The sequence below is a fragment of the Vigna angularis genome, chromosome 3 (assembly GCF_016808095.1).
Source record: "Vigna angularis cultivar LongXiaoDou No.4 chromosome 3, ASM1680809v1, whole genome shotgun sequence".
In the NCBI taxonomy this organism is placed as follows: Eukaryota; Viridiplantae; Streptophyta; class Magnoliopsida; order Fabales; family Fabaceae; genus Vigna; species Vigna angularis.
This window is the reverse complement of record NC_068972.1, coordinates 40,736,926-40,748,625: the sequence shown is the minus strand read 5'-3', so window position 1 is coordinate 40,748,625 and position 11,700 is coordinate 40,736,926. Positions and strand designations below refer to the sequence as shown.

Sequence of the window (11,700 nt, the reverse complement as noted above, 5' to 3'; positions counted from 1 at the left end):
GTGTTCAGGTTTCTTGTGAAAATATTATCGTCATTGGGGTTTCAGTGCGAATGTGTGGAGAGATTTAGGTCTGTGATAGTCGTGACAGCAAGTGTGATAGTGTTCGAGTTCTTCAGATGTTAAGGTGTTGACGTTGTATTGAAGGTGTTGTTGTGGGTGATAAAGATGATGGTGTTGGCAGTGTTGAAGGTGTTGACAATTATGAAGGTTTAGTTAATGTGAATGTTGAGTGTGATTTAGATGATGTAGTTGACCATCATTTATGGAAGGGTAGTGTGCAGATGGAAGTCCATAATGAATAAGCATATAATGTTAGTGGAACTGGTGGGAGTAACTCTCAGAATAGGAAAAAAGGGATGTGGGAAGCTGGTGTTGAAAAAGGATTAGAGATGATAAAGAGTTGGACAGTGATTAGTCTTGTGATGAATGGGAATGTTGAAAACAAAGAATGATAGTATATGACTGAAAAACGATGCTTATTCATTGAAATATTCGGTTACATATATAGCAGTACAAACTAACTACTCCAACTTAGATCAAGGAGAAAAATTAGCAACTAATATACCCAACATTACCCAACGATAACAAATCCCACATAAATAGGATGTGATTTATTTAAAACAGAAAAATTACTAAATAAATTCTAACATTTCCCTCCCTGAGGTTAAGTAGACATCAGTTTACAGTAAATGAAGCTTCAACAATCAACTTTTCATCATCACAACCAGCTTTCTCTCTTGAGCAAACTCCTGCTTTGAAGCTTCTCAAAGACATTTGTCTTGAGAGGTTTTGTCATTATATCTGCTATCTGCTCCTTACTCTTGCAATAGATAACATCAATAACATCATCCTTGCACAGATCACGTAAGAAGTGAAATGTAACTTTGCTCCTCCCATGTAAAACATAATTCTTTGACAACTTAATTGCAGAGACATTGTTACAGAAAACTAATGTAGGTCCTTCTTGATCATATCCAAGTTCTCTAAGTACCCTTCTCAACCATATGGCTTGGCAAGCACATGATGTAGTTGCAATAAACTCTACTTCTCTGGAGGATAAAGTAACAATTGGTTGTTTCTTTGATAACCATGAGACAGCACCAGAACCCATCATGTAGAGATATGTGTATGTGCTTTTTCGGTCATCTTCATCCCCGGCATAGTCACTATCACTGAAGCCAAACAAACCCTTATGTGCTCCCCTTTTATATATCACCTAAAATCAATAGCTCCTTTCAAGTACCTGAGAATTCTTTTAGCTATTAGGAGGTGTAGCTCTGTCGGATTCTTCATATATCGACTGATAAGACTGACAACATACATTATATTTGGCCTAGTCGAAGTTAGATACATTAAACTTCCTACAATTTGCTTATAAACCGTTGCATCTACCTTCTTCCCATTTAAATCTCTATTCAGCTTTAAATCTGCAGAAAAAGGAGTGCAGACTGCATTGCACTCCCCCATTTGAAACCTGCTCAAAATCTTCAAAACATATTTCTTTTGTGACACAAAAATTCTAACAACTGATTATACTCCCTCAATGCCAAGAAAATAGTGCATTAAACCCAAGTCTGTCATCTCAAATTTAGTCATCATAGAAGCTTTAAATGCATCAATCATGACTTTATCATTACTTGTGAAGTTCAAGTCATCAACATATAAGCATACTATAAGCATTTTCTCACCATCTCCAAGCTTTATGAAAAGTGTATGCTCATATGGACATTTATGAAAGTCTGCTCCAATGAAATAAGACTCTATACGACTATACCAAGCTCGGGGTGCTTGTTTTAGTCCATATAGTGCCTTCTTCAATTTATATACCTTCTCCTCATTTCCTTGCTTCACATATCCCAAAGGCTGCTCAACGTAGACATCTTCTTGCAGCTCACCATGTAAAAATGTTGACTTGACATCAAATTGATAAATATACCATAAAAATTTTGAATTGTAACTGAAATAACTAGTCTGATTGTGTCAAGTCTCGCAATCGGAGCAAATACCTCTTTATAATCAATCCCATATTCTTGCTTGTAGCCTTTAACTACCAAGCGCGCCTTGTATTTATCTACCCTTCCATCTACATTGAGCTTTGTTTTATACACCCATTTAACTGCAATAGATTTCTGGCCTTGGGGAAAATCTGTTAATTCCCAAGTGTTATTTTTCTCTATTGCTTTAATTTCCTCATCCATAGCCTTCTGCCATTTTAACTCTTTGATGACATCATGAAAAGCAATAGGATCATGGTCTGAAAATAAGGCAAAATGAGTAAGTGGGTCATCAATTTGATTAACTCCACTAATCTTGTAATCTTGCATCCATGCTGCCTTCTTCTTATACATTGAAGTCTAGTTTCATTTGACACATCATCTTCCACTTCTACTTGTGAATTTGGTGAGGAAGTAGACAGTGAACTAGTGACAGTAGAGCTTGAAGACTGACTCTGTCTTTCTTCTTCATTTTCATCATCATTGATTGGGATGTGCTCTTCGATGCTATTAACAGTCCACTTCCATGCCTTGCTCTCATCAAATATTACACCTCGACTAATGATTATTCTTTTCGTGACTGGATTGTATAACTTGTAAGGTTTTGAATGCTCACTAACACTAAGAAATATACACTTCTCTGCTTTATCATCAAGATTCTTCCTCTTTTCATCAGGAACATGGGAAAAAGCTATACAACCAAAAGCTTTGAAATAATTCACAGTTGGTTTATTTCCTTTCCAAGCTTCTTCGGGTGTGATGTTTTTCACTGCCAAGGTTGGACTTCTATTCAATATGTGGATGCTCTAATTAACAACTTCTAGCCAAAAACATTTTGGAATAGCTTTTTCTAAACAGCATACTCCTAACCATATTCAACATTGTATGATTCTTTCTTTCACATACCTCATTCTGCTGTGGTGTATAAGTTGTAGTCAAATGTCTTCAGATGTCATTCTGCTCACAAAAGTTGGAAAAATCTTGTGAGTTGAACTCTCTTCTACGATCTGTTCGCAACACCTTAATTGTTCCACTTGTTTCATTTTCAACCAAGGCTTTGAAGCTTTTAAAGGCTGCAAGAGCCTCTGATTTTTCCTGGAAGAAGTATATCCATGTCTTCCTACTATAATCATTAATAAAGCTAATAAAGTACCTTTTGAAGTTAGACTTATAGGTCCACAAATGTCTGAGTGAATCAATTCTAGTGGTTGTTGAGCTCTCCATGCTTTTCCTTTTGGGAAGGAATCACGTTGTTTGCCAATAACACAATCTTCACAAACTTGTGAGGGAGGAGTGATTTGAGGAAGCCGTGTCACCATTCCTTTTTGTTGTAAAGTCTTCAGTCCATTAAAGTTGAGATATCTGAATCTTCTATCATCGCATAATTTAATTTCTCCCCCCGTCCTCTAGAGAAATTAGGACATTCTGACCTGTAATGGCCATATTGATGGCAATTGAAGCATTCAATGTGGGATTTATCAAACCTTGATCCTTGACCATACCCTCTGTAACGTCCCGGCAACTCACAGGGACCGTTGACTGCCCCCACAGATCACCACCAGGCTTTCCAGTGTGCTTTGTCCTCACTCGCACACTTTCTGGGAAAACTTCCCAGAAGGTCACCCATCCCAGAATTGCTCCAGGCTAAGCACGCTTAACCATGGAGTTCTTATGAGTTAGGCTACCGAAAAGTAAATGCATTTTGGTGATATGAGTAGTCAAATCAATTCCTTTAAGCTATCCTTCAACTGTATAGTCTCATACCTATACAGTCTCCAAATCCCTCTCATTCCGGTGTATGTTCGATTTATCCATGTACCCCTTCCACCCGAAGCTGCCAGGAGCCGCTCCTTGTCTGTGCCCCCTGCACCATGCTTCTTGCACCGGCGTCAAACCTTGATCCTTGACCATACCCTCCGCCTCTGGAATAAGAATTAAATATGCCTCTGCCTCTTCCTTGACCACGCCCTGCACTTTTAGAAGCAACTGGAGTATTATTGGTGGAGACCTTTAAAGCTTTCTCCTCAATTACATCCCCTTGATTAATTCACTGCTCATGAATCAACAACGAGCTTTGCAGCTCATCAATGTCACGTGCTTCCTCGATTGAACAAACTACGTAATCAAATTTCGTAGTCATCGATCGAAGAATTTTTTCAATAACAACAACATCTTCTAGTTTGTCACCATGGATTCACATATTGTTTGCAATTGTCATAGTCCTTGACAAATAATCAGTGACAGACTCTCCCATATTCATATGTAGAGTTTCAAAATCTCTTCAAAGGGCTTGAAGTTGTGCACGCTTCACTTTTGTTGTCCCTTGATACTTAAGTTTCATTGAGTCCCAGATTTGCTTGCTAGTTTCCTTTTGAAGAATGGTCTCCAAGATCGTACGATCAATAGCCTGGAACAAATAGTTTTTCACCTTCAGATCCTTTAATTTTTGGTTCTCCTGTTGCTTCTCCTAAGCTTCTATCAACACTGTCCCTGCTGGATAGGTGGTTATACCATCTTCAATTAATGGCCAATACTCCTTTGATCGCAAAAAGTTCTCCATCAACATTGCCCAATGATCATAGTGACATTCAAAGCGAGGAATTGCTAGTTGCACAAAGTTACTATTTTCAGATGTCATTGTTACTTGTTACTACAAGAAAGTTGCTGCTTCAATCTCTATCAGACTAGTGTAGGCTCTGATACCAGAACGTTGAAAACAGAGAATGATAGTATATGACTGAAAAATGATGTTTATTCATTTAAATATTCAGTTATATATATATAGCAGTACAAACTAATTGCAACTTAAATCAAGGAAAAAAATTAACATCTAATATATCCAACGTTATTCAACGTGGCATATGATAACAAATCCCACGTAAATATGATATGATTTATTTAAAAAAGAAAAATTACTAAATAAGTTCTAACAGGGAATTTGGAGAGTGTTGAAAAGAGTGATACAGTGGTGGATCACAGAAAGAATTATAAACAATGCCTAAAAGCATAGTTGAATACCAATGAAAAGTGAAAACTTACTTTGATACGCCATTAGAACATATGAAGTATGGAGTGCATTATGAAAGATTGAAGATCCAAAAGAATGATAAACAAAATGTTAAGATCACATGCTTGAGTGCAAAAGGAAAATGTTACTGGTTTGCTTAATATGGGTATATTATATAGATTTGGAAATTCGTTGACACTTTTTAATTTTTTAATTTTTATTTTCTGTTTTCAATTTTTTGAATATTTTTTACTTATTTTATTTCAATAAAATATATTTAAAATATAAACATATATTAAAATGTTAAATTAAATTATTTATTTATTTAAAATCAAAATTTTTAAAAATATGTTAAATCGATTTCAAAATCTCTGAACATTATTATGATTTTTTAATCATTTAATTTTTACTTTTTGTATTTTTTGTTTCTAACTTTTTTACATTTATTATTTGTTTTAATTTAATATAATATATTTTAAAATATTATATATATTAAATTATTAAATTATACTAAATATTTATTAAAGTTTAAATTAGGAACAAATTTTTTAAAATATTTTTTACTTTTTTTTACAAAATATGATTTAAAATATTAAAACATATTAAATTATATTAAAATATTAAATTAAATTAATTATTTATCCAATTTAAATTTAAAAAAAGTATGGTAAACAATTCAAAATCCATAACATTTTTATCATTTTTTAATTTTTTAATTTTAATATTTTTATTTTTTGTTTCTATCTTTCTTAAATATTTTCTATTTGTTTTAATTTAATATAATATATTTTAAAATATTTAAATATATTAAACCGAATTAAAATATTAAATTAAATAAATTTTTATTTAACTTTAAATAGAAAAACAAAATTTAGAAAAACCGGGAAACTGGATTTTGAAATCCGTTAATAATTTTCTAATTTTTTATTTTTATTTTTGTTTTTTTTAATAATTGTTTCAATAAAATTTATTAATTTTAGTTTAATGAAATATAATTTAAAATATAAAAATTTATTAAATTATATTAAAAAATTTAATTAAATTAAATATTTATTCAATATAAATTTAATATCAAAATTTAGAAAAATATGTTAAACATATTATTCCGTTAATATTTTTATGATTTTTTAATTTTTAATTTTTTGTTTTTATTTTTTAAATATTTTTTATTTGTTCGAATTTAATATAATATATTTTAAAATATTGAAATATATTAAAATATTAAAGTATTCTAAATATTTTTTAATTTTAAAATATAACAATTAAAAAAACTATAGTAAAGTGATTTATTAATTCGTTAACATATTTATGAATTTCTTATTCTTTATCTAATCTTTTATTTTTTTATTTTAATTTCTTAAAAACATTTTTTACTTATCTTAATTGAATGAAATATATTCTATAGTGTTCAAATTTAATATAAATTAAATTATATTAAAATACTATTTTAAACTAAATATTAGAAATGTCTTAAACAAATTAAAAAAATCCTTTAGCAAACGGATTTCAAATCCGGTTAACATATTGTTGTAAATTTTATTTTTTTATTTGAAAATTGTAAATATTTAATTTAATTTAATATTTTTTTATTCAATATTTATTAACATTTTAATGTTTTAAAATATATTTTACTAAATAAAAATAATTTAAAAATGTTTAAAAAATTAAAAGCGAAATATATAAAACAAAATAAAAAAGTGATAAATATGTTAATAGATTCAAAATTTCCACTGACATTTTTAATAAATTTTAAAATCTGTTAAGACTGATTTCAAAATCGGGTGAGAATTTGAATAGATTTCAACAAAAATAAAAATAAAAATCTATTAAGAATCTTGATGGATTTCGAAAAAAAAAAGAAAAAAAATAGATGCAGTGTCAGTTTATGAGGAGAGACTAAAGGTTAAAAATATATTATAAAGATTGTGAAATTTTTGAAAATACTAGAAATGCAGGGAGAAGTCATTAAAGGTAAAAATAGAGAGAAACACTCTACATACATTTTAATTAAAGATAACAAAATGGATCAATCTCACCATTCAGCTTCATCATGTGTCTGGTTCGTGAAAATCAGGGCAGGCCGTGTCCCAAAACAACAACCAAAATACAAACATTTGGTGTCACTCCTCAGTCTTTCGCACTATTGTGGTGTTTACACTCTCGTGATGTTCCCACGAGCCAAAAACATACAAACATAATTTTACTAGCTTAGTTAATTAACATGGATTATTACGAGCTGATAAGTTCAAAAATACGTCTTCACCTGTCTTTTCCTACATTATTATTGCACTAGTTATATAATATATAATACATTTCCCTGTAAAATAGTTATAAAAATATAAATAAACTATTGAAATTTATCATCTAATAACCGATCATTGCAAGAGAACAAAATTTATCACACCCAATGTTTTTTCAACTGGTTAATGAAAAAAATTATCCATAATTTTAACCGTTCCCTTTCCATACGAATAATATTGGAACAAAAACTTTCAGAAACCTTACATAGATCAACAAAATAAGATCTACCTCTCCTAACAGCATACAGCATACCAAGAACATTTCAACACAAAAGCCCTTCTTTTGATATACACAAATAAAAATCAATTTCTCATTGCACATAAACTCAATTATCTTAGTTCTTACTTTTAAGTATAGGTATTTTCTTTCTTCAAATTCACTTTTCATTCAAGTTTAATAGCTACAGTTCCCAAATTACGTTTTCAAGTTCAAAGTCTATATAATGCACATTTAACTTCGGAGTTAGATAAAAAGTAATTGGACATTTAATGAATAGATTCCTGTGTGCATCAGTTACATATTTTTTAAGTTTTATGACTAAAAAAGTACCCCGACCCAAATTTCCTACACCTACAAGTCTCTTCCAACAGAATTTAACATTGAAAGTGATTAACCCTCTTTTACCAAACCCAACCCAAATTGTTAAATAGCTCTAATCTAAAAGTGTAAAATAATCTCTCATAATAATTGCTTAATAGTTAAATATAGCAACATTCAAAATGTACCAAAAAATCAGTATCCCCAAGCCTTGCAAAAGGTTCAAAACCCATCATATTTCATATTTCAATGAAAATAAAAGTTATATCATCATTAAGGTGATGAGATAATCCGGTAATTATAGAATTGAATAAAAACAACAATTAGAGTGGATAAGGAATAATAAATAGAAACCAGAGTTTTCAAAATGTATGGCTCACACGCTCTCTCTTTCTACCTGCAAGTTGAATCATTCATCAATGGTAATTAAAATCCCACTATTACTTCCTTCTGTTTGTCTGTTACTAACAGCAATTTTGCTAACAACGAATCGAGTTATTTCTTATTTAATCAACGTCTAAAGGTAAAACTCGGAAAGTTAAAACCATAAATCTCCTCCATAACGTGCGGAGCGAGTGGCGACCCTTTCCAAACGTCACATAAGAAAAAAAAATAATATTATTGCTTAAAAATTAACAATTAACATGTTTCAATAGATTAACTTCACATCTCTAAAGTGTGAAAACAAATATGGAAAAGCCAAACATGCCTTTTAAACTGAAAAAGATAAGTTCGAAAGACGAAGTTTCTAGCATAACATAAAAATTATCTATTTTCACTCTTTTATGGGGTACAAGTTTCATGCACTATGCAATGCCAAAAGAAGAGGAAGCATTTATTTGATGAGCAAACATTTCAACCTCTCTGAAGTGATAAGGCCCTACACACTACCAAGCCTGCAAATGCACCACATTGCATCATTTTCCATATTGTGTCACAAGCAACACAAATATGAAATTCCTAAAACAACCCTCTCTCCAGAAAACACTTCACATCCATCATAATAATTAAAAGCCCAATCCCTATAGGGCAATATAGTCTATATTCTATGCCTATAGTCACCTAAAAACTAATTAATTAAATCTGAAACATAACTTTTAAGTTTCAAGGTATACCTCGTTTGCCTTATCGTATACCCCTCCACACGTGATCATTATCCCTTCCTTTTTTTATGCACAATTCTTCACTTAAGGTCGGAGGCAAACAAAAAACCGAACCGCCAACAGAAATTAGGCGCCGTCTTCACCGGCAATTTTCGCCGGCCGGGAAATTGGTCCCGCCAACGACCGGAACCCTACCGTCACCGAATCGAGCACGCACAGGTGAAAAGCAGCGTCGATTCCGTCCGTATTCGCCTTCAAACAGTCTTCGCAAATGGCGGCGGAGGCGGGAACGGTTCTCAGTGATTCTCTCCCGACGGCGACGCCGTTGATTGCGGTGCTCATATTCATCCGAAAGGAGTCTCTCTCCATCTGAAAATTCATCAATCTTTGCTCGTAGTCAGCGCGACCGAGAATCGGCGGCGCGAACGTCGTATTGAAAGGCGGATCTCCGGCGGAGGCACGGCGGAGCAGCATGACTTTCTCCGGCGGCTTCTTCTTTGCGTTCGCAGACGCCTTCTTCGCGCGCTTGGAGCGCTTGACGAAAAAGTAGTGCCCCGTAGCCTCTCGGCGCACGGCGGCGAGGTTGACCTTGGCGGTAATAGGAATTTTCCGGTCGGTTTCGACGGCGGCGAGGTATACGGAGAACTGGTGAGGGGAGATCCCGATCATCTGGCTTAGGAGCGAGAGCAGACTCTTAAAGTTGAGCGAGGGGTCCACCACGACAGTGCCAACGTTGATCTCGCGGTTACCGTCGGAGTAGACGACGGCAAGGGACGCGGCTCCTGCGTCTATCATTTTTCCGGCGAATCGTTGATGTTGTTGAAAACGCGCGTCTGTGTTTGGAACTTCGCGTGGTAAACAGAACCCAAGGGTTTACACCACTTTATGTACAAATTAGAGAAAGGTGGTGCGGTGTGTGCTGCGCAATGTGGGGTTTTAGGTGTTGTTTTGAAAATATAGAGAGGCGGTTAGGGTTATTTTCGCAATTTCATTCTACTACTAGAATATTTTATCACTCTAAATTCTAATTTCATCGCATCTTAATCGAAATTTAACTAAAATTTCATTCAAATTAAATAAAAATATAATATAAAATTATAAATAATATATTATCTCATGTCTATATATTTGTGATAAGAATTAAATTTTTAATTTAAATGTGTATAATTTTATATTAGAGGAGTTTCTATAATAACTTAAACTAAATATATGGGTGTGAAAATTGTTTAAAGTGGTATAATGCAAATTAATTTGTGTGGATTTGTATTAATTAAAGAGAATATTGAATATCTAGCAATAATGGTAATTAGGAGTGGAAAATCCAGAGAATTCTTGGGGTTGACGCGAGGATCCTATGTATGCCTAATGTTGTGACTTGGGGACCAAGTAAGGTTGAAACGGTTCGTTTCATCTGTAAACAGATAGATAGACTTTTTGAGTGTTTTGGATTATTTTTTTTACGTGGAAAGAAGAAGGACGTGGTCGTGTGCTGTTCAAATCCGTCATTGATGCGAGAGCGTGTGTGATTGAGGGATAACTTTTAAAGAAATCTAAAAAGTTTTTGAAAAGTGATTTTCAAAAATTAATTAATAAAATCAGTTTATTATTATTTTATATTGGAATGTGGTTTTATTGATTAAATTAAATATATCTTGCAAAAATAAAAGGACATAACAGAATTATGTTTTCCCTTTTATATCAAACGATAATTCAACTCGCAAATCAATTATATATTCAGTTAAAATAATATAATATTTAAAGAACATATAAATATTAGAGATAACTAATTATATCATTAATTTTTATGGAGAGTGTAACAACCCAATTCTTAACACTGAAAACATTTATTAAAACACACAATTATGGCAAGAAATATAAGGATAAGTAAATATAATATATGTTATAAATTTTAAAGAATTGAAAATATCAAATACAAACAATATAAACCAAATAATATTAAACACTACCTAATATAATAAATTTAATCTTGGTAACTATATTAATACATGTAACTTCTATATTATTATATAAAAAAATTCATTTTAGTATATTCATCTTTTCATTTTTACTTTTTAAATAATATTTTATAAATTAAAATAATTAATTTATTAATTTTATCCTTTAAATAACTATTTTCTAACTTTTATATATAACTTATTAGTTTAATTTAATTATTTTTTACATTAAAAACTATTAACTGTAAATATGATTTTTATTTATTTTTACATAAAATATAAAAAAAAATGCATAGTCCATTTGCTTTTACTAATTATAACTTCAAAGTCAAAATTGACCATATGTTTTAATTTTTTTTATATTTTTATCCAATAATGTATTTTGAAAAATTAAATTATGTAACCCAGTTTTAATAGTATACAATTTTTCCAAAGAGAATGTATATAAAAGTCTATTAGTGATTTACAAAATTTAGTAAGAAGAAAATCTAATCATTTTACTCTCGTTCTTACACGGGATCAAATGAAAAAAAAGGATAATCTAATATATCAAAAACAATTATATATCACGTTTATAAAATTAGACACATAACATAAATAAAATAATCAATCATAAGTCATAAATTTCTTTCTTTAGACTTGACCATATGGATACATGTATTGATGTAGAACATCTTGGAGGACATACCCTATGTGTGGTGAAACAACCCGTCCACATCAAACAACCATACACCAATGTTAATCCGCAAACATTTATGGTTAATACATGACCATCAGACTAAGGACTTTATGATACTCTTCAT

General features: G+C 31.5%; 1 protein-coding gene across 2 annotated transcripts; it reads right to left on the bottom strand.

Annotated features, from left to right (window-relative positions):
- Positions 1 to 8,051: 8,051 nt before the first annotated feature.
- On the bottom strand, positions 8,052 to 10,020 carry LOC108325250 (uncharacterized). Of its 2 annotated transcripts, none has more exons than XM_052874046.1 (2): positions 8,955 to 10,020; positions 8,052 to 8,236 (listed from the first exon to the last, which is right to left on the bottom strand). In XM_052874046.1, the coding sequence occupies exon 1, from the start codon at positions 9,735 to 9,737 to the stop codon at positions 9,069 to 9,071; it is 669 nt and encodes a 222-aa protein (XP_052730006.1). In that variant the 5' UTR covers positions 9,738 to 10,020; the 3' UTR covers positions 8,052 to 8,236; positions 8,955 to 9,068. The 2 variants fall into 2 exon arrangements, with proteins under 2 accessions (XP_052730006.1, XP_052730004.1); XM_052874044.1 differs by lacking the exon at positions 8,052 to 8,236 and adding an exon at positions 8,585 to 8,735.
- Between the last annotated feature and the right edge of the window lie 1,680 nt (positions 10,021 to 11,700).